This window comes from Apodemus sylvaticus, chromosome 15, assembly GCF_947179515.1.
Source record: "Apodemus sylvaticus chromosome 15, mApoSyl1.1, whole genome shotgun sequence".
Lineage (NCBI taxonomy): Eukaryota > Metazoa > Chordata > Mammalia > Rodentia > Muridae > Apodemus > Apodemus sylvaticus.
The window spans coordinates 50930349-50954551 of record NC_067486.1 but is presented as its reverse complement, the minus strand read 5'-3'; the positions used below and the strand labels follow the sequence as shown (position 1 = coordinate 50954551).

The 24203-nt window shown below is 38.9% G+C and overlaps 1 protein-coding gene across 1 annotated transcript in view; it reads left to right on the top strand.

The window, feature by feature from the left end:
- Positions 1–234: 234 nt before the first annotated feature.
- Positions 235–24203, top strand: part of Myh15 (myosin heavy chain 15) — a 132341-nt gene continuing 108372 nt past the window's right edge. Inside the window, exons 1-9 of the mRNA XM_052158127.1 lie at positions 235–322; positions 4434–4540; positions 6745–6888; positions 11108–11264; positions 11882–11909; positions 12792–12885; positions 15406–15498; positions 17992–18055; positions 18142–18237. Coding sequence (XP_052014087.1) covers positions 235–322; positions 4434–4540; positions 6745–6888; positions 11108–11264; positions 11882–11909; positions 12792–12885; positions 15406–15498; positions 17992–18055; positions 18142–18237 — 871 coding nt within the window. The remainder of the gene's footprint in view (positions 323–4433; positions 4541–6744; positions 6889–11107; positions 11265–11881; positions 11910–12791; positions 12886–15405; positions 15499–17991; positions 18056–18141; positions 18238–24203) is intronic.

The following is a 24203-nucleotide window of genomic DNA, read 5'->3' as shown; positions in this document are numbered from 1 at the left end:
GACATTTGACCCTAGACATTGAGCCTTTAATGCTTAATGAACAGCATATCTTTGATGGAGTTAGATGTTCAGTAGAAGAAGCATTCTTTGATTAATTATGAATGATTTATCATTTTAGAATGAGTGCCTCAGTTCTTTTTCTCTTCATAACTTTTTGCAGAACGAATCTTTTCACATTACCTGCAGTTCCACATTACCCCTGCCCTCTATCATCTCCCAGTGGATATTTTAAGAATGATGGATTTGTCTGAATTTGGAGATGCCACAGCTTTTCTCAGAAGAAATAAAGCTGACCCTTTCTTCCAGCCCCCAGGCTTTGATGGTAAGACTTTTTGGAAACTGTTGCCCTGAGTTCATATTATTACTTCAAAATGGCAGAAATATTTGCTTGATTGCTATAACCATCATTCTGGAGACTAACCTATTTAAATGGTGTACAAACAGTTGCTACAAATATATGAACAATTGATTCAAAATGTCCAGGCCAAGCAGAGAATTTTCTAAGAAAAAGAAATGTAGCTAGGAGGAATCCCAGGCCCACACCACATTTATGGAGCCCTTAGACTAGTAGTCTCTTCTAGGAGTTGTCATAGGTCAAGGCTTCCTTAGGGAAGCCTTCCTATCAGGGAGAGGTCTGTGGTTTGGCTGAAAGTTGACTTCTTTGCACACTGTGAAAAGGGAAGGAAAGATGCTTGGGAGCTGCAAGGCTGGAGGTGAGAGCTTGTCTGTCTGCAGATATTCCTGCTGTTGGAACCTGGCCTTCTGGCATAGGTCAGCAGGGCTTCTCAGCCAAAGTAAAAGAAAGATCAGTCGGGAGACTGACACTGGAATTCACAATTTCTTTGTGCTTCAAGCAAGGTCAAAGGTTAATGAGGATTTAGCTTCAAATAAAAAGGCCACATTCTACATTAAAATTTCCAAACAAATGTAACCTTAACCCTCATTCCTTTTTATACTTCTGGGCTGCCTGACCATTCTCTAAATTTCAGCTAATTGGAGATTTGGAAGTCAGATTCACAGTGTGGTTTGGCATCAGGTCACCTACATGTCTTAATTCCAAAATTATTTAACAGCGCACAATAAAAACTGAACATTGTTCTGGTACCCAGAATTAGTCAACATTAGACTCTAATGTGACCAATTATAATACAAGCCAATTATGAAGGAAATTGTATTTCTGTCACAGACCTACCAGTCCTGGATCAGCTCCCAGTTTCCTGTGCTTGTATTTCATTAGTGTGATTGCATTTCAAAGTAGCTAATTATAATCCTTCAGATCAAATAGAATAACAGAACACTCCCCAAAGTCAGAAGTGGTCACACAGAGGCATTTCACAGAGAGTTAGGCAACTAAGAGATGGTGCTATTGTTACTGGGGAGAAAAAAAAATAAAAATGGAGTCAACACAATGGTGACAATTTCATCTATCGAGTCAACTCTATAAATGATTGCTTAAAATAGAGCAATCAATATAAGCTTGATAATTTTTAAACACATAATCCCTTTTTAAAGACAATCACTTGCAGCAAAAAGATTTTTAAAAAAATGCCAAAAGTTCTCAATTTCTCTGGGCTAGGTGACATTAGAATTTGTATTTAGAACTCAGGCCAAATGGAAAGTTCAGTAATGAATATTTGGACAACTTGGATTTCAATTCCCTGTTTGTGATTATCTATTATTTTATCAATAGATTAAAGCATCTTGCTTTACCGAGCCTTCTTTTATTCACCTGCCAAAATTAAATATACAAAAACACTTGTCCTGCCTACTTTCATTGATTGCTGTTAGGACCAAATAGTGCTATAAGCTTGAAAATAAGTTTAATGTAGTGTAATGAAAAAAATTCCAGAAAAGAAAACCAGGAATTCAGGGAGTTAGGGAGGAAGACCAATAGTTTTCAAGGTGAATATAAAAAGAACGACACTCCAAAGCCAAACCAATTTTAATCTTAAAAGAGGTTAAGTTTCTATTTAATATGACTATAAGTTCAAATATAATCTAACCCTAATTTACTCTCATACCATAGAACAGAGTTCCATAAAAAATGATACAGAGAAATAACATTCATCACTTCTGAGCTTGCTTATGCTTGGTTTTAGTGTTTAAATTTTTTTATACATCTTAAGTTTTTTCTACTAAATGTTGACCATCTTCATATATATGAGATCTATAATTACAGATGGTTAGCCCAAAGGGAATAATATGGGGGAATATATCCTTCATTTAGAGATGAGAAAACCAAGACTCTATAAGGTGAAATGGTTGCTAGAAAACTTCTTAGTAGCAAGACCAGTACTAAAGTCTAGATGATCCAATTCAAATACAGTGACATCTGCATCTGGAGTCTGCATTACAGATGGGCAGAAGGAATTAAAAGTTGACTCATTTCACCTACTTTATTTTTTATTAGATATATTCTTTATTTACATTTCAAATGATTTCCACTTTCCTGGATACTCCCCTCCCTGAAAGTCCCATAAGCCCTCTTCTTCTTCCCCTGTCCCCTAATCACCCCCTTTCTGCTTCCCTGTCCTGGTATTCCCTTACACTGCTGCATTGAGCCTTTCCAGGACCAGGGGCTTCTCCTTCCTTCTTGGGCATCATTTGATATGTGAATTGTTTCTTGGGTATTCTGAGCTTCTGGGCTAATATCCACTTATCAGTGAGTGCATACTGCTATGGACTGTGTCTCTGGGAAAGACTTCTGAAAATTATTCACTCCCACTGTTTCCTGAATGGTGAAACAAAGAGCTCACCATGGGGCAGTAGGTGAGCCCTACATGAGAGGAATACAAGAGAGAATACAGAAGCGAAGCACTGGTTAAAGGAAGCATGAAATAATGGAGTAAAACTAATTTAGGAGGATGGTAATTTGATTTTTAGAGTCGTTAGTCTATTCACTGCTAATAATTAGCTATGACACTGTTGGCACTGTGCACAAGTCTTATTCTTCTTACCAAGCTCAGAAACAGACAGACAGACAGAAAGTGGCAAAGAAAGACAGAGAGAGAGAGAGAGAGAGAGAGAGAGAGAGAGAGAGAGAGAGAGAGAGAGAGAGAGAGAGGAGAGGGAGGGAGGGAGTGTGAGAGAAACAAAGAAAGACAGAATCATCAAATTTCTTTTAAGTACTATGCTTTGAAATTCGTAGCCTTTAATATGCTAAGGAAGTATTTTTTAAAATCAAATACATTTTCACATACTATGATAAAAACATCAGTGTTTTCATAAAAAGGATCAAAATAATAAGTATAACACACAAAAACCAGTATTCAAAAGCAGAAAGCCAATGAAAGCTGAGTTACCAGGGATCATCACATCTGCTTACCACGCAGTTTTTGGGGGAGAATTGCTTGTAGGAAAAGGGAGAAACCAGTGCATTGTAAATTATCATAGTAGGAAAATACTGAGTAATGCATTTCTATGCAGAGACAAGAATTAGGGAGAGAAAAGGAGAGTGGTGCCCAGTCCATTTTCTCTTTTTGTACACGCTCATCACCGTGACCCACAGCCCACCTTTAGGGACAGCATCTGGTAAGGGCCACCTGTCCTGCAGCACTGAAATACTTGGTACTCATATTTTAGAAGTGGTGGCAGTAGTTTAGTTGTCATTCCCATTGGCATCATGGTCGGATGTGGTTTTCACCAGTGCCCTCCCCTCACCCTTTTCCTATTTGGCTGGTGAACTCTTACAGCATGCTAAGACTCATTTTTTTTGAAGAGCATATTTCCTATTCATCTTAAATTGCTAATTGCCCGAGGTGGACACCAATTTGGTAAGTGTGTAAATGAGCATAGAGAAGCTTTTTCTTGTATTCATAGGGTTTCTAACTTACTTCACTTTAAGTATTTTATGGGTTACTTTTATGAAAGACTACTTAGCGTAAAGCATTGACTGAGGGTAGAGCAGAAGGAAAAATAATATATAATGGGAAATATAAATCAATTTTATTATATAACAAAATAATGGATATTCTCTTTCAATCTGTTCAATTTAGCATGTCCTTCTCTTAACAGATTTTCATTCAAAGATTTAAATATAATGTACAGAACTACTTAAGGACAATTGCATTAACATACAGTTTTCCACAGATGTAAATAGATCATTTTTAGATGAGCCTTTTGAGGGGATCTGGAAACAGTAGAATGACCAGGAGAGTATTCAGAGGTCTAGTATTGTGGTAGGATGAGGAAGGTGAGTTTTCTTATAACCTAAGAGCCCATGATGCTGGCAGCCACCTGCTTGCTGTGATTTATCTTGTTTCTTTATAAGCATGTATGAGTAAGCAGTCACGGTTAGCATTCATGTTTTTATATAACTTTGTGACTTATTTTGATAGCTCCAAGACTTGGTAGAAACAAGACTCCATTGGTATGAAAATGACCAATGGAGATGCCCTTGAGCGCTGTAGTTATAACCCATCTTTTCTCTCTAGGGAAGAAGAAATGCTGGGTTCCCGATGGGAAGAATGCTTATATTGAAGCTGAGGTTAAAGAAAGTGGTGATGATGGACAAGTAATTGTAGAGACTAGAGATGGAGAGGTAAAGCCGACCTTTTCCTCCTGGGGTTGTCTGTGCTCTCTGCCTAGTCAAGTCACTAAGTATATCCTTCTCTAACATTATGCACCTAGGGTAAGGGATTCTGCTGACACACCTTGGAGACCTCACTTATGTACTCTTACCCTTACCATCAAAGACACCGAATGAATCTAAATAAGGTGGTTATAGTGGAAAATAGAAACTCTTGACTTAACAATTGTTTCTACTTGTTTTGTTAATATTTCAAGTTCCTTCTTCTTCTCCTGCCCCCTTCCATTTCTTCTTCCCTTCTCTTCTTCCTCCCTTCCAGTAACTTCTGCTGTTTATTTTTTTCTTGATACACAGCATCAATCTATTTTTCTAGAATGATCTCAAGCTCAGGATCCTTCTGCCTCCCAAGTGCTGAATCTAGCTGTGTACAATATCAAGGAAAAGGCAGACCAGGGAAAGAGCTCTTGCCTACCATGTATGAGGACTTAAGTTTAATTTCTAGTACTTTCAAAATATTTTTTATTAGAAAAAATGATGTGTCGTTTTAATAGAATAACATCATATCAGAATAACCAAGAAAGGTAATGTTCAGTCAGGCTAAATAAAGGCTTAAATGGCAGAGTAAGGCTTTTTACCTTGCAACACCCAGGAAGCAAAGAGAAATAGAGAAAAATAGCACAGAGAGAATGTATACGCTTTCAAGTCATATATTCATAATCACATGTTTCTAAGCTAGATTCTACTAGCTATAGTACAACCATCTCGGAACTCATCAAGAGGTCAATGTACTGATGAAATGATACCCTTATGAGCAAATTACCTCTCAATAGTGCTAACCAGAGACTATTTCTTTAAAAGAATCTTTTTACTTTTTTTTGCAACTAACATGAGTTTAATTATTCACAATTCTAAACATGTTCTCAGTGTCAGCTTAGCTGTGCTGAGAATCTTAATGGAGGGTGGCAATTAAATAGTAGGAGTATATGGGTAAGAGAGATAACACATAGCAAGATACGGAATAAAGAGGCTGGTGAGTGGCCAAGTGTATGTGTTTCTCCTTCCTTCCTTCCTTCCTTCCTTCCTTCCTTCCTTCCTTCCTTCCTTCCTTCCTTCCTTCCTTCCTTCCTTCCTTTCCTTTCCTTTCCTTTCCTTTCATTTTCTCGATTTAAGTTTGTCTTTCCTTATTCACTTTCCATTTTGCTCACTGACCCCTTCCCACTCATCCCCACCCACGATTTCCCCCCCTCCCCTTCTCCTCTGAGTGGGTTGGTTCTCCCCCACATATCCCCTGCCTGGCACAAGTCTCTGCAAAGCTAGGTGTGTCCTTTCCCGTTGAGGCCACACAAGAAACAAAGTCACAGGGAATGGAACAGAGACTGAGGGAATGGCCAACCAAATGTCTTTTTTAAAGCAACCTTTTCTTGAGAACTGAGAGCCAGAAAAGAACTACCTAAGGCCACCCAAGTGCAGAATCCCAGTGTCCTAAACAAACCACATCTCCACTTTGCCCTCCTGTAAATTATTTCCAAAATATGTACTATTGGGACAGATTCCCAAAGTATATTCCAAATTGTAGCATCTTCTACCTGTTCCTAAGGTTCTGATCTGTAATACAGTTCAGAATGTAGCAATTCTATATTAAGAGTCACTTGGGGCTTGTGGGGCAGGACCAGGCCAGTACATTATGTGAGAGCACAAGCAGTCATAAACCTATCACTTTATGATCTGTAGACAACAGAGTGTGAATTGTGTGCTGGGACCCCACAATAGCTTCAATACCCACAACTCTACAATGACTTGCTCCCAATCACCTACGAACCTCTCTGTAGGCCACAATTTTTAAGGGTTTTACAACCTCTCCATAGTAGTGGGCATTTAACATATGAGTCTTTGGGAGAACACTAAGGATTCAATGTGTAACAGCCTTGAAAATCATAAGGTGTATGATTGCTTGTCTACTTGGGATAGTTTTTTCAAAAGTATATAAAAAATATATACATAAAGGAGATAGAAGAACAGATCTTTGCTTTTGTGTTGACACAAGATCTCTTTATGTAGCCCTGGCTATCCTGGGCTCAGTAGCACTCACTATGTAGACCAGGTTGGCCTTGAACTCACTGAAACTCCTCTTGCCTCTACCTCGGCAATACTGGGATTAAAGGTGAGTGCTACCATGTGCTGCTAAGAACAATCCTTTCTTTCTCTGTTCTCTGCAGAGTCTGAGAATTAAGGAGGACAAACTTCAACAGATAAACCCTGCAGAGCTTGAAATGGTTGAAGATCTGTCAATGCTGCTTTACCTCAATGAAGCATCTGTACTGCATACCCTGAGGAGGCGTTATGACCATTGGATGATCTATGTATGTATATAGGCTTTACTAGAAAAATCTCATGTTGGAACTTTTATTAACTGTCTCAACCTCTTTCAGTGATATCTTACATTTAGTTATAATATCCTCATAGGAACATCCACTCAGAAGTCACGCTCTCAACATATTAGTTAGCTTTATCTGGTCAGCATGTATGCCATTTCTCAGAGAATGCTGTACTAAATTCCAAATATGAAGCTTAGAGCCTCATAGGGTAATGTCTACATACCAGCTCAGTTACTTATTAGTTAAGGCAATGTAGTCCATCAACAATATTTCTGGAGGAAAATATATTTGAGCTGTTGCTCTTCCAACATAGTTTTGCATAAAGATAAAACCAGGACATGCTTGTATTTATATAAGTGACACTTGTGTGTACATACACAAAAAAGCTAGCATTAGGAATGGGTAAACATATATCACATGCATACATTCCTGTCTGTCTAGAGAGAGCTAGATAGCTGTTGGGCATCTTCCATAGGATTCCGTGTCAAGTTTTCAGGAAAGAAAAGCTGAGCGTCTTATATTCATGTCAGGATTGTTGCCATATGTGCCCTTTGCTGGAATTCTTGATTTTTCTATTCAGTGCTCAATGAAACATTTTATTTTTTTTTATTCAATATATTTTTATTTACATTTCAAATGATTTCCCCTTTTCTAGCCCCCCACTCCCCGAAAGTCCCATAAGCCCCCCTTTCTCGCCCTGTACTCCCACTCCCCCTTCCCACTTCCCCGTTCTGGTTTTGCCGAATACTGCTTCACTGAGTCTTTTCAGAACAAGAGGCCACTCCTCCTTTCTTCTTGTACCTCATTTGATGTGTGGATTATGTTTTGGGTATTCCAGTTTTCTAGGTTAATATCCACTTATTAGTGAGTGCATACCATGATTCACCTTTTGAGTCTGGGCTACCTCACTTAGTATGATGTTCTCTAGCTCCATCCATTTGCCTAAGAATTTCATGAATTCATTGTTTCTAATGGCTGAATAGTACTCCATTGTGTAGATATACCACATTTTTTGCAACCACTCTTCTGTTGAGGGATACCTGGGTTCTTTCCAGCATCTGGCAATTATAAATAGGGCTGCTATGAACATAGTAGAGCATGTATCCTTATTACATGGTGGGGAATCCTCTGGGTATATGCCCAGGAGTGGTATAGCAGGATCTTCTGGAAGTGAGGTGCCCAGTTTTCGGAGGAACCACCAGACTGATTTCCAGAGTGGTTGTACCAATTTGCAACCCCACCAGCAGTGAAGGAGTGTTCCTCTTTCTCCACACCCTCTCCAACACCTGCTGTTTCCTGAATTTTTAATCTTAGCCATTCTGACTGGTGTAAGGTGAAATCTCAGGGTTGTTTTGATTTGCATTTCCCTAATGACTAATGAAGTTGAGCATTTTTTAAGATGCTTCTCCGCCATCCGAAGTTCTTCAGGTCAGAATTCTTTGTTTAACTCTGTACCCCATTTTTTAATAGGGTTGTTTGGTTTTCTGGAGTCTAACTTCTTGAGTTCTTTATATATATATATATATATATTGGATATTAGCTCTCTATCTGATGTAGGATTGGTGAAGATCTTTTCCCAATTTGTTGGTTGCTGAGTTGTCCTTTTGATGGTGTCCTTTGCCATACAGAAACTTTGTAATTTTATGAGGTCCCATTTGTCAATTTTTGATCTTAGAGCATAGGCTATTGGTGTTCTGTTCAGAAACTTTCTCCCTGTACCGATGTCCTCATGGGTCTTCCCCAGTTTCTTTTCTATTAGCTTCAGAGTGTCTGGCTTTATGTGGAGGTCCTTGATCCATTTGGAGTTGAGCTTAGTACAAGGAGACAAGGATGGAGCAATTCGCATTCTTCTGCATGCTGACCTCCAGTTGAACCAGCACCATTTGTTGAAAAGGCTATCTTTTTTCCATTGGATGTTTTCAGCCCCTTTGTCGAGGATCAAGTGGCCATAGGTGTGTGGGTTCATTTCTGGATCTTCAATCCTGTTCCATTGATCCGCCTGCCTGTCACTGTACCAATACCATGCAGTTTTTAACACTATTGCTCTGTAGTATTGCTTGAGGTCAGGGATACTGATTCCCCCAGAATTTCTTTTGTTGCTGAGAATAGTTTAGCTATCCTGGGTTTTTTGTTATTCCAGATGGATTTGTTAATTGTTCTTTCTAACTCTGTGAAGAATTGAGTTGGGATTTCGATGGGTATTGCATTGAATCTGTATATTGCTTTTGGCAAAATGGCCAAATCAGTTAATGAAAAAGATAAGAAGGCTGGGTGGTACACATTTTCAATCCTAGCACTTGAGAGGTAAAGGCATATCTATTGTTGTGAATTTCTGGCCACCCTGGTCCACATTGTGAATTTCCAGATAGCCAGGGCTATGTAGAGAGATGCTGTCTCAAAAAACAAGCAAGCAAGCAAGGAAAGAAGAGATAAAAATATGGGTCTGAAACACTGCTAAGTCCAGATATAGAGAAGAATTTGCTAAATATGGACTTGAATTTGTATTCATGTGTATGCATTAGAAACAACACTGAGAACAGGCTGAGGTAGTGGCCATAGGGACCTTAGATTGTGACAGGCAACCATCCTAGTCTTCAACTATCTGAATTACCAGGTGACTGTTTTAGTTTCTCTAAAGATTTTTCTCGCAACAAAATTGATACCGAATGGGTACTTTTTTTTTTTTTAGTAATTTTTTAAAATTATTAAATCACTTTATTTGTATTTCAAATGCTGCCCTCCTTTCTGGTCCCCCCTCTTGAGTTCTTTATCTCATCCCCCTCTTCTTTGCCTATTAGAGGATGCTTCCCCCACCCACCTACCCACCCCTACCTCACCACCCCCCAGCATCTCCTTTCCCTGGGCATCAAGTCTTAGGCCTCTCCTCTCCCACTGAGCCAGACAAGGCAATCTTCTGCTATATATATGCCAGGGGCCACAGACCAACCCTGCATGCTCTTTGGTTGGAGGCTTAAACTCTGGGAGCTCTGAGGGGCCCAGGTTAGTTGATACTGTTGTTCTTCCTATGGGGTTGCCATCCCCTCCAGTTCCTTCAATCCTTTCCCTAACTCTTCCATAGGGGTCGCAAACTTCAGTCCAATGGTTGGCTATAAGTACCTGTATCTCTCTTGGTCAGCTTCTTGTGGAGCCTCTAAGAAGACAGCCATCTAGGCTCCTATCTGTGAACAAAACATGGCCTTAGTAATAGTGTCAGGGTTTGGTGCCTGAGCATGGGATGGATCCCAATTGGGTTGGTCACTGGGTGGTCTTTCCTTCAGTCTCAGCTCCATTTTTGTCCCTGCATTTCCTTTAGACAGAAACAATTCCGGGTCAAAAATTTTGAAGATGGGTGGGTGGCCCCCATCCTTCCACTGGGGACCCTGCTTATCTATTGGAGGTCATCTCTTTAGGTCCTATCTCTGAACTGTTGAGCATTTTGGATAAGGTCATCTCCACTGTGTTCTGGGAGCCTCTCACATCCCAGGTCTCTGAGACTCTCTATAGGTTGGCCTCACCCCACCCACAGCAGTATTTTTCCATTAATTCTCCTGTCCCTCTGAGCTTCTCTCCTGGGTACTTTAAAGCAGTATCAGTTCACATTCCTTTCAAATAAAGTGAAATCATAGGTGTTGTGCTTCTTGTGAAAGCGCTAGAGGAAAAGACTTTGTCTTCTCAGGCTTTGTATGGCTACTGGTATTCCTTGTATTTTTTTTTTTTTAGCTCAGTCTCTCTTCTAGAGTTATATGTGGTAGCTAGAGAAATGGCTCGGAGGTTAAGAACACTTGAAGATTTTGCAGAGGAGCCAGCTTTGGTTTTTAGTAATAATAGGGAAATCTAGTGTCTTCTTTTGGCCTCTGCTGGCACCAGACACATATGTATGGAAATTCATACATCCATGCAGGCAAGTGCTCATCCACATAAAAATAAAAATCTTTTTTTTTTAAAAAGAGACTTACATATGTCAGATGTTTTAGCAGTTAGTTCATCTCCCAGAGATAGAGAGGCAATGCTAGGTCTTGATGTTGGCCTAACCCAGATCTGTCGGCTTCTGTTAGAAATCATTTCTTCACAAGAATTCAAATCTCTCATCTTCCACTTTCCCTTACAAGTAAATACTCAAACTAGCATTACATGACAGGGAAGTCCTGGAAAACCTGGGAGTGTTGCTAGCTATTTTCTGAAATCCACTCTGATCTCTCCTCAGACATATTCAGGTCTCTTCTGTGTGTCTATAAACCCTTACAAGTGGCTCCCAGTGTATCAGAAAGAGGTCATGACTGCCTATAAAAGGAAGAGGCGATCTGAGGCGCCCCCTCACATCTTTGCTGTGGCCAATCGTGCCTTTCAGGATATGCTTCGCAGTAAGTAGATGCCCTACAAAGTGAAAAGGGAGAATCTCTGATCCAAGTTTTCTCTGTCACCAAAGGACTCTTAGGCATTGTGACAGAGCATGGCCTCACAGCTGCCTCATCTCTTGAAACCTCTGATTCCTTCCAGATAAAATGTAGGCAACATAGTATGGGCCTCCTATGGTTACAGGGACAATTAGCTTGTACTTCAGAGTGAAAGAATGCATTTGAAGTACTGGGACTGGAGGCTGGCCCAGATAATGCCCCCTGCAGATGTCTGCTCTCATTACACCAAGCATCTGCTGTACCATTAGACACAGAAGCTATTCTATAGCTGTTACTATGTGATGAGTCTTAGAAAGCTAAAAATGTCAACCATTTGTTAGTGACTCTTTATATTTAGTGCAAGGAAATAGGCCTAGAATTAATATGTTCATATGGCTAGGAAAATAGGAATATCTGTTTTATACTGAATTTGTTTAAATGAGTGGTTTGCAAGCATAGATGAAACAGATCCTTCACTCTTTTTCTAAGTTGAAACTATTACTAAGAAAATTGTTAATAAAGTCATGGCAACACATAAGCTTCAAGCATAAAACTATCCCAGCATTTTCCTCCTTTTTTTGTAGATGGAGAGAACCAGTCTATACTCTTCACGTGAGTGTTTGTTTAATTTTTTTATTTGCCCTATGTGAAGTTTCATTCGAAATGGATACTTATATTTCTCTGAGAGTAAAACTTAAGTTGGTCAAATTTGACTTGTTTAATCTTTAGATACAAATGCATTTCAGGAAGGAACAGATACTCTGAAGTAGCCATACTCCTTTGGAGAGTTCAGGAAATATGATTTAAGGAAGTCTGCCTCCATTATTTAAAGAGACTCCTTAAAAATCATATTGTACAAGCTAGTTTAGTTCCTTCTCGGGAAAGATCCCTTCAGCATTGCAAATAGTCAATCAGCGTCTGATCTCTGTGCTCACTAATTAAGCAGAGAGGCTGAAGGCCCACAGAGTATGCCCATGAAATAGATAACTAGCTGCATTGAGTAGCCACGGCACAGTACATATAGTAATACATAATGAATCTTTGGAGGATAACAAAGAGGGTGGAGAAGCCTTCAGGATATCTTATTGAATGTTCGTTCACATTGTTGGAAAGAACACCAAGTAGGCATGTTATCACGAGCAGGTGATTGAGACTCAAGGGGTAATGACATGTGTTATTGACTCTCTGTTGGTTTCTGTTATCTTAAAGGGAATAATAGGTTTTTAGAATCTTAGAGCTAAGTGGGTAGTTTGAATTCAAATCTATGCTCTTTTCAAATAGCAATTACTGGCTTCTGAATTCCATGTACCTAAAGGTGGGCTCGAGCAAATGGAGTTGATTAGCAAAGGGAAAGGAGAAAACTAAGGCACAGCTTCCTGGTGAAATGATTGGCAAGTCCTTTTCTAAGAAAGAAGCTGGGTGTGATCAGAATTACCTGATGTTCATTGCACGGATCGTCAGAAGCACTTAACTATTTTCACTTTCAAATCACAGAGGAGAATCTGGTTCTGGAAAGACAGTGAACACCAAACTGATCATTCAGTATTTTGCCACCGTGGCAGCCATAAGTGAGCCTCAGAAAAAGCTGGTAAGTGTCCATTAAACCATGAGAGGTGAGTTGGCCTCATCTGCTGAGACATGGAAACCCTTCCCTGACCAGTATGGGGAACGTGGAGGAGGGAAGAACCGTAAAACAATGAGCAAAACAGTGGTCATTGCTTTTCTCATTCTGTGACAAAATATCTGATCCTGCACTTTAAGAAAATAACTTTTTTCTGCCATATCATTTGAGAATATATACATTTCCGCATGATCTAGAAGTGAGGGAGGCAGTACCAGGAGTGGGAGACTGGCTAGTCATATTGTATTATTGTAGACACACTCAGGAAGCAGGAAACAAGCAGGAACTAGAGCTCAGGTACGTCTAAAAAATATTAAGGTCAGTCAATAGTGGCTCAGATTGATCAGGAAAGTTCCACCCCCTGAAGGATTCACATCACCCAAAACAGTGCCATTAGCTTAGGATCAAGTTTCTAAATACATGAGCGTATGGATCCATTTCCTGTTTACACCACCACAAAAATATGGAACCCCAGAGCCAGATTCTGCCTGAGAATATCAATAAAAGATTCTAAGTCAAACTAAAAGCATGTATTACATACTTTTTTACTTGCTTCAAAGAACAATTTCTGGGTGAGTCTTACTTGGTTTGTCTCTCTAGTTATATGTCTTCAGGATCCAATCCTTCTTACACCAACGGACCATAGCCTTCAATGTTCTCTTCTGATATTTCTAAATCTCTTTAGCTACAATGTTATATTAGATACACACACACACACACACACACACACACACACACACACAGAGTATCTATCTATCTATCTATCTATCTATCTATCTATCTATCTATCTATCTATCTATCTATGTATGTATCTATCTATCTATCAACAAAAGATGGCTTTCTTTGCCTGAACTCCTTTATCACATCCCAAGTGCCCATTTAAATCCCCAACTTTAATCATGCAACATTATCTCAAAATGTTACCTTCTCTATTATATTTTTCAGTTGTGATCTCTTAATTTTGTCTCTCATTTTTTTGATAAAATACCTGGACTAAAGTAATTTAGGGAGGAAAGGATTTGGCAGATAATTCTAGGTTGTGGTCATTTTAAGGAAGTCATGGTGCCAAGCTCTTGAAATAGCTAGTCACATGACTTTCATATTCTAGTCCCATGACATCCATAGTCAAGAAAACAATGAGTTAATATATGCAGACTCACTCCCACCTTTTCCTGCAGTGCAGGATCCAGGCAATAAAAAGGTGCTAATCGCGAGCAGGGAGGGCCTTCTCACCTCAATAAACCTGCTCAAGAAAAATCAACTAAGCTAGACAATCACTCACTGAGACTCCCTTTCCAGTAATTCATATCCAGTGAACCTGTTGTATCAGGTTCACAATTAAAATTAGCCATCACACTTGGCTATTTTTTAACTTTAGTTTTAGTTGTGAGGTGAGCTTTTGTAACACTTTGGAAATGATTGCATCAAGCAATGCAAAGCTAGGTAGTGTCGAGTGGCTCTTAGAACCATTTGTTACTATGCTGATACACCTCTCATCAGTCCATGTCTGATATTGTCACTTTGTGTTTTCAATCCAATGATGTATATTACCTGCTGGTCTTGTGGTCACAAGTAAGAAATAGGCCAAAATATAGACCCACTTTGTTTACATTTTAAGCTTCAAAAGATTTCCCATCACATCATTCTTGAATTTGGTTGATGTCTGTTAAGTATCCTTAAAGTCTGATGTCCCTTACATAAAACTTCATTTCAGTGTGCATTTTAGTTTTGTTGTGTTTGGTGTTGATTAGTTGGTTTTATCTTGACATTGAGCTTTATGATCTTATATAATGTAACATAAAACATGACATGTGCAACAGGTCTATGGAAATCCTTGCTTGTATAGCTTTTTATAATTTGTTGTGAGACAATAAATAAACATTATTCAAAGAGAAATAATATTGATACATAGGATGGATACCATGTAGTATGTAATTATCCCATAAGACAGGTCTTTGAGGATGAATTTATAGAATACCATAGCCCTGAATTGACGTGGAGCTAGCTGGTCTTTCAGGGTCATTTTTCAGGGTCATTCTGCATAGAGTCTATGTTACTGAATATGCAAAGTTCAAATTCAAGATCAGTATTATTACTAGTCACTGCTAGTTTTGAAACTCTACATTACTTACGAAGAGTGTAAGGATAATACAAATTAACCAGGACAAGAAACTGATGTATTATTCTAAGACTCATTTCTAGTTTTGTTCTCTGTTTATTAATAAAAATTCTCTTTATTCACTTGGAATCAAACAAAACCATTACTAATTAATGCCCACCTAAATAATTTCCTAATAGGAAGTATATGAAACTAGGACCTTTCATCCTTCGATTTTTCTAAATCTCAGGTCCCAAATTGTTTTATAATCGCATTTGGAAACTGTAGGCCTCTCATTACGATAGCAGGCATGGGGCTGGATATGCATTGTTTCCGTATAGAATCCTGATGAACTTATCCAGCTATGCTTCTCTTCCATGATTTTTAGGGGACTTTAGAAGATCAAATTGTACAAATAAATCCTATCTTGGAAGCATTTGGAAATGCCAAAACTCTGAGAAATGATAACTCTTCTCGTTTTGTAAGTACCATGATAGCACCTTAGAACCTATAACTTTTAGGCTATCATAGAATTCATGTCTGAGCACATTGGTAGCAGAATTCCAGAAAAAGGTTTTTGATTAAATCCTATCATATTGTTATACCACTCAAAAATGTCTTAACAGCTGTAGCTGAGGCAAAGCTGCCTTTGTCTATGTATCTTCTCTTTAGAAGAACACATTCAGGAGGAATGCAATTATCTTAAATCACATCTCTTTACTTTGGAAGTATGGAAGCTCATCAAGTGAATTATAATAGCGTCTCACATATTTTACAGATCTGAAATTGTTTCTTCTTAATTTCCTGTAGACTGAAGTCAGTTTTGAATTGAGACTTCATAATTCTGTTAGTTATTCTTTCTGCTCTTGCTTATGGACTCCTTCTTCCTGCATATTTAACTTTAACAGGGATTTTTTTTTCATTGAACAAGGTGTTCCAATGTGTTTTTTGATAGCCATAAATCTCATAATGGAGGAAAAGATTTGGATTTATAAATCAAGTTACATAAATCAATTTTGTGCCAAGAATGAGTGGCAGGGATCCACTGTATAAGTTAAGGAAAACTAAAGGGAGCTTCATGTTTGACTACCTAAACTTAAAAAAAAATAGACTCGGGCTAATTACGTAGTTTCTGACCAAAGCCTAGTGATAAAACATTTATGATTACATTTATTAGCACACACTTGCACATTAAACAATTGCTACTTAAAAGATTTAGTTAAGATACTGGTGCATGTTTTATGAAATATGAAATATCTAAATAGAGGATAGAGAAGAAAAGAAAAAAATTAAAGAAAAGAGTAAAGGCTCGGGAGATAGATAAATGGTAGGTACTTGCCTGGCATCCTGGCATGTGAGATCCCAAGATGAAACCAGGTTGGGAGTGGGCAGAGGCAAAATAAGAGAATAAGAAATAAAATAAAATAAAATAAAATAAAATAAAATAAAATAAAATAAAATAAAATAAAATAAAGGAATGAGAGTGGAGGAAAGAGGAAATTAAGGAATGAACAAGAAACAAAGAGATGAAGAATAAAGAAAACTAGGATAAAGTTAGAAGGATGGACAGGAAGAAGCAGAGAAAAGAAAAGATTTTGTAAAGTGGGAGGAAAAATAGAAAAGTACATGCAGTACAAACAAAGAAACCCAGGTACAATTGTCCGTGTAGCTGACAGTATGCTAGCTCCGCCCTGTGTCTCAGTCACTCTTTGCCCACTGGAATGATGTTTTGCTGTGGTTCCTTCCTGGCATGGGAGGACCTTAGCCAAACTTTAATTTTCACTCTCACCCCCTCATCCCATAAAACATGACCACGATTGTAGCTGGCATTTTGTCATGATACTGGCAGCCTTGGGAAGCCTTTATGCCTTGATAGAGTCTTTTTTCAGGCTTTACTAAAGAAAGAAGAACCCATAGCCTTTTTGTTTATCTCCCAGTCAAAGTTATAATCGCTTTTCTTTTACTTCCTAAACTACAGCAAAAGTGGCTCTTATTTTGATGCAAAAGTACTTCAAGACTCTGAAGAAGGAAATGGAAGAAGACCTCAAAAAATGGGAAAACCTCCCATGCTCATGGATCGGTAGAATCAATATAGTTAAAATGGCCATTTTGCCTAAAGCACTATACAGATTCAATGCAATACCCATCAAAATCCCAACTCAATTCTTCACAGAGTTAGAAAGAGCAATTATCAAATTCATCTGGAACAACAAAAAACCCAGGATAGCTAAAACTATTCTCAGCAACAAAAGAAAATCTGGGGGAATCAGTATCCCTGACCTCAAGCAATACTACAGAGCAATAGTGTTAAAAACTGCAAAAGTACTTCAAAATGTTCCTTTGGAATACTTCATAAGAGTCAGGACCATTTTTTTTTCTTTTTAAATAAGGTGTCTTCACCTTCTCAGGAGCTTCCTAGGCTATGGCAGTCATTGAATACTGAAAGAGTGGATGAGCATGCTGAGAAAATACTTTCTTCCTTTTCAAAGAAGAGCACTGAGGCTCTCATAGATTCTACAGTGCACATAAAAACGTACATGCAGAAACCAGGAGACGTGGCACTTGCAACTGCTGTAGTCTTTCTAATCAATTATAGTTCCTTCTGGACCAGTGGTTCTCTACCTTTCTAATGATGCAACACTTTAATACTGCTCCCCATGTTGTGGTGACTCCAATCTATAAAATCATTTTCTATTGCTACTTCATAACTGTAATTTTGCTACTGTTATGAATCATAATGTAAATACCTGATATGCAGGATATCTGATATGCAACTTCTGTGAAAAGGTTGTTCAACCCTTAAAGGGGTCACTATCCACAGGTTGAGAACTGATGCTCTAGACATTATCTGATCCATCTCATTTCAAAAAACATCTTGCATTTTATTTTTCAATCTCACTCACTTTGAGGATTATACACATAATGAGGCCTTTGCAACTGCTCAGCAAGAAACTTGTGTTCTGTTTTTACTTAGGGAAAACTCATTCGGTTACATTTTGGTGCAAGAGGGACACTGTCATATGCAGATATCCAGATCTGTAAGTAACCAGTGCACTATCTGATTGCTTTTCTTCTAAGTTTGTAAATATGTTAAAATATGAGTTTTATCCATTTTAAATCTTAGATTTTCTTGAAAAATCTCGGGTGGTTTATCAGCAGCCTGGAGAGAGGAATTACCATATCTTTTACCAAATTCTGTCTGGAAAGCAAGAACTTCAGAGTAAGTAATAGATTGATTTATTTTACTAAAAGACAAACAAATCCCAGTGAATGAAGAATACTCTTTTTGTAAGTCTCTTAGTACTTTTAGACTATGGCTTATTCATCTCACAAGAGGAAATTTGAACACTTGAATAGCCAAAGAGGGTAGAATAAATGGCAGCATTGGTTTTTAATTTGAGATCAAAAGCAAGATAAGAATTAGCGAATAAAATGATTTGGCAAGGTTAAGTGTCTATGGGGGTAGGGAGAGGGATAAGGAGAGGGAGACAAGGATGGGGAGGGTGAGGGAGTGAAGAAGAGGAAAAAGGATGGAGAAAGATAGAGAATGAGGGAGGGAATGAGGGAGGAAGAGGGAGATATTAGATAATTTAAGGCCTTAGTGTTTAGAACTATGTTTATGTCATAGGTAAGAGAACACAATAGAGTCACTGTTGTGTCCAGTGGGTATTTTATAAAGGAAGGGTATGGTTCTAATATGAGGACCAGATAGAGTCAGGAATCAAGGGTATTTCCTTTTTTTTTTTTTAAAAAAATTAAGATTTATTTATTATATGTAAGTACACAGTAACTGCCTTCATACACTCCAGAAGAAGGTATCAGATCTTGTTACTGATGGTTGTGAGCCACTATGTGGTTGCTGGGAATTGAACTCAGGACCTTTGGAAGAGCAGTCAGTGCTCTTAACCACTGAGCCATGTCTCCAGCCCCTCAAGGGTATTTCCTAAAACTATATATACAAGGTCGGGAGAGGACAGATGAAGTGCATGAAAAAGGATAAAAGCTGACTGGATTAGGAGATCAGCTTAGAGGAACACAGAGAAGTTATTGTGGTAATTCTGCACATCCAGAGGTGAGTGCATGCATGGGTGTGTTTAGTGCTCAAGAGGGTGGATGGGATAATAGTAGGGTACTGATTTTGTTAATGCTAGTGTGTAGAATGATTTAGACTAGTATGGTGTAATGGAGGCATTAATATTAGAGAAGTGATTACAATAGGACTAGACTGAAAATGATAGGACTGTTACCCAAGATAGTGTCTATGGGAAGAAGAGAATGAATTCATGTCACATGATTCTTGCCCATAAAAGACTGAATGTGTGGCTGCTAGGCAACAAACAGAGCTATTTAAGTTACAGGGCTAAAGGGAACATAAGATTCCTTGCCTTCTTTATCGTACGCACATTCTGGACTGAAAGTTTAGCGTCAATCAACATACAAAGAAATGCATAATTGCAGATTATTGGTAGGTCTAAAAATAAAGAACATTGGAGGGTGAGAGAATGAGGTTTGGTGGATCTGTAGGCGATTGGCTAGGTTTAGGTGAAACAGCCAGGCAAGTAATCGCTGGGAAGACACTATTCTGCGGCTATATAAATGATGGAGTGAGGGAGTATCCAGTACTTTCCAGCAACCACTTTCTCAGAGGAGGGAGGGCTGAGTGTGAAGGTCCTCAAGGCTGACTCTATATTGTTTATTACAATAGAAAATGGCCAAGTGGAAAGGCTGATATAAGGGGAGGTTGATAGGGCCCAGATCATGTGATATTTATAGTTCATTGCACAGAGTTTAATTGCTCTTTTAAATGCCATGGGAAGTCATTGTAAAGGAAGGATGACAAGCTGTTGTTGCATTTGAGGAAAACTCTGAGGACATTCATGCACCCATAGGAATGACTATCAATTGAGATATCTGATCCAGGTCAGCAAATTGCTGGGAACAGTTCCTCTGTATTTGGTCAGATTGGTATAAACTTGGAAGTGATTTGACTACTTACGTCTTCAGCTTCTGTGTGTTCACAATTTTGGGAAAGATGCATGAACTAGATAATTAATTCACCAAGTGTTTGTTGGTGATATGTAAGCAGCAGGTGTTTGCCACAACTAAACCTAAAACAAAATGTGTGTGTTGTTGTTGTGGTTGTTGTTGTTGTTGTTGCTGCTGCTGCTGAGGATCAAATATGTAACCTCATGTATGCTAGGCAAGACATGTACCACTTACATCTATCCCTCACTGTAAGAGACGTGAAGCTCTATCCAGCAACAGGCATTTGTCTAATATAGGAAGCAGCTGAGGCCTCACAGAATATCCATGATTAATAATGTGCAGAACCATTCAGGGCATCCTGACAATGGATATCAAAGGGAACGTATGAATAGATCTTCTAAATTATGAGCATTTGCTTGCTTTACAAAAAATTAAGCAGGAAAAAGAATCACAGCAGAAGCTAGCAGAGCCTGAAAGTGAGGCGGTACATCAGTCCCAGGCAAGCTTCATCTGACCGCTACACACCGTGGGGGCCCTTCTGCTCTGCTCCCAGGTGTATTTCTAGCACAAGTGTCTCATTAAGTTCAAAAGGGTCACCAGAGCATTGGAAAGAGCTTGGATCACTTTGAGGAGCCTCTACGGCTTCCCTGACCAACAGCTGCTAAGGAGATATTTTACCCTGGCCCTGGGTTCCTAATAACCCCTGGCTTCAGAAAATCGTGCTCTCTAGTCATGCAAGGAAACGTTCTTTAAATTTTTTTTAAAAAAATATAAACTATGTTATTTTAAATTTGGTTATGAGTTGGTGGGTTATGAGATAGGAAGGTTTGATGTATTTTATTCTCATACCTGTTTTGTTTAGGTTACCTATTTCTCTGTCTCTTCTTTCCCAGTCCTCTCATATACTCCACTTTCTACACCCTCTGTATACCCCCTCTCTACTTTTATATTACCAGTGCTCTATTATCCCTCTCCTTTAAACTACTCCCTCCCCATGTACGCTTTCTATCTTCCTTACTTTGTCTAAATTCCAATTTAAACATACAAAGTTAGCCATCTTAAGCTATGATCCCCCTAGGACGGAGCAGCATTTGTTTTTCTGTGTTACCTGACAGATAATACTTTCCCTAGTTTAATCTATTTATCTGAAAGTTTAATTTTTAATTACAGATAAACAAAATGCCATTGCGTGTGTGTGTGTGTGTGTGTGTGTGTGTGTGTGTGTGTAGAGAGAGAGAGCAACAATGAACACTGAGCAGGATCTGGGCCGTAGGTTATTCGGTCCTTTGGTGTGTGTCCAGGTGTGAGGGATGGAGATGAGTCCTGTGGTATTTTATCTTTACTTTTATAACACTCTACTGAATTCCATAATGTGAACTGGTTTGCACTCCCACCAACAGTGAATGAGGGTTCTCTTTTCCCTACATCCTCACCAGCATATGTTGTCATTTCCTTGATTACAGACTCAGACACTCTTGACTACAGTAAGATCAATTCTTGAAGTTGTTTTAATTCGCACTTCACAATGTCTGAGGATGTTGAGTACCCTTTAAAATGTTCTTATGACTCTCTGACTTTCTTGTTATGTTTTGTGATTGATTCTAACCAGTCTCTAATTCTATTTATTTGGGTTTTCTCCTTTTTTTGGCATTGTTTTTTATTTGTTTCAAATTCATTAATTGGTGACCTACTTTTGATTATCTCCTTATCTGCTATTTTTGAGTTTTACTGTTTAATGCTTTACCAAACTCCTGAGGTACTTCTTTAGGTTATTTATTTGTGATTTTTTTTCAATTTTATTCATTTATTTTATCTATATTTCAAAAGCTGTCCCCTCCCATAGTTCCTACAATTTTCTCTGAAAAGGTGGACCTCCTGGCTTTTCCCTGACCTTGGGGCATCAAGTCTCTGCAGGGTTGGGCACATCCCCTCCCACTGAGGCCCTACAAGACAGTCCAGGTAGGGGAGCAGATTCCAGGCAACATCTTTAAGGATCCCCCCTCCCGCTCAAGTTGGTGAGGGACAACATGAAGACTGAGTTGTACCTCTGCTACATATGTTAGGGCGCCTTTGTCCAGTCCATGTATGCTCTTTGGTTGGTGCCTCAGTCTTTGAGAACTCCCAGGGTTCCAGATTAGTTGATTTTGTTGGTCTTCCTGTGGATTTCCTATCTCCTTTAGGGCCTTCAATCTTTCACCCAACTCTTGCATAAAGAAGGGTCTCTGACCTCTTTCCAATGTTTGGCTGTGGGTATTTGCTTCTGTCTCAGTCAGCAGATGCATAGAGCCTCTCAGGGGAGAATTATACTGTGTTCCTGTCTACAAGCATAACAATATGATTTAGAGGGTCAGAGATTGGGGCTTGCCTATGGGAAGGGTCTTAAGTTGGGCTGGTTATTGGTTGGCTATTCATTCAGCCTCTGCTCCATTTTTGTTCCTGTATTTCTTTTAGACAGGACAAGTTTTGAGTTGAAAGTTTTGTGAGTGGGTTGGTGTCCTTGTTCTTCTACTAGGGGTACTGCCTGGCTATAGGAATGGCTTCTTCAGATTCTATATTCCCAATGTTAGGCCTCTCGGCTAAGGTTACCTGCATTGACCCCAGGGAGGCTCCCCCATTCAAGAGCTCTAGGACTTCCTAGAGATTCCCCTCATTTCCCTACTCTGATTTCCATTCATTCTAATGGCTCTCCTGCCCTCTCTCCTGTCTCTCCCCATACTTGATCCTGACACCCCCATCTCCTCCTCCTCCTCTTTCCTACACAGTTCCCTTCTTCCCTCTGCCTTTTATGACTATTTTATTTCTCATTCTAAATGAGAGTCAACCCTCCTCACTGGTTTCCTTCTTGCACAACTTCTTTGAGTTTGTGGGGTGTATTATGGCTATCCTATACTTTATGGCTAATATACATGTATTAGTGAGTATATACCATGCATGTCATTTTGGGACTAGGTTACCTACTCAGGATGATATTTTCTAGTTCCATCCATTTACCTGCAAAATTCGTAATGTCCCTGTTTTAATAGCTGAGTAGTCCTCCATTGTGTAAATGAACCACATTTTCTGTATCCATTCTTCAGCTGAGAGACATCTGGGTTGTTTCCAGCTTCTGGCTATTATAAATATGGCTGCTATGAACATAGTGGAGCATACGTTTATGCAGTGTGATAGGGCATCTTCTGGATATATGCCTAGAAGCAGTATTGGGTCTTTAGGCAGAACTATTTCCAAATTTCTGAGAAATCACCAGATTGATTTCCAGAGGGGTTATAAACCACTTTTCAATCCCACCAGCAATGGGGGAGTGTTCCCCTTGTTCTATATCCTCACCAGCATATGCTGTCCCTTGAGTTTTTTTTAATCTTAGCCATTCTGATGTAAAATGGAATTTCAGTCATTTTTATTTGTATTTTCCTGATGACAAAGGATGTTCAACAATTAAGTGCTTCTGGGCCATTTGAGATTCCTCTGTGGAGAATTCTCTGTTTATCTCTGTACCCCATTTTTCAATTGGGTAATTTGGTCTGTTGTACTATAACTTCTTTTTATATATATATTAATTAAATTAATGCCAATTTTATTTTTTTATTCGATATATTATTTACATTTCAAATGATTTCTCCTTTCCTTGGATTCCCCCCTCCCTGCAAGTCCCTGCAAGTCCCATAAGCCCTCTTCTCTCCCTCTGTTCCCCCATCCACCCCTTCCCACTTCCCTGTCCTGGTATTCCCCTACACTGCTGCACTGAGCCTTTCCAGAACCAGGGGCCACTTCTTCCTTCTTCTTGGACATTATTTGATATGTGGATTGTGTCTTGGGTATTCCAAGCATCTAGGCTAAAATCCTTTTAACAGTGAGTGCATACCATGATTGTTCTTTTGAGACTGGGTTACCTCACTTAGGATGATGCTCTCCAGCTCCATCCATTTGTCTAAGAATTTCATGAATTCATTGTTTCTAATGGCTGAATAGTACTCCATTGTGCATATATACCACATTTTTTTATATTCATTCCTGTAAGGGAAAGGACACCATCAAAAGGACAAATTGGCAACCTACAAATTGGGAAAAGATCTTCACCAACCCTATATCTGACAGAAGGCTAATATCCAATATATACAAAGAAATCAAGAAGTTGGACCCCAGAAAACCAAATAACCCTATTAAAAATGGGGTACAGAACTAAAGAAAGAATTTTTACCT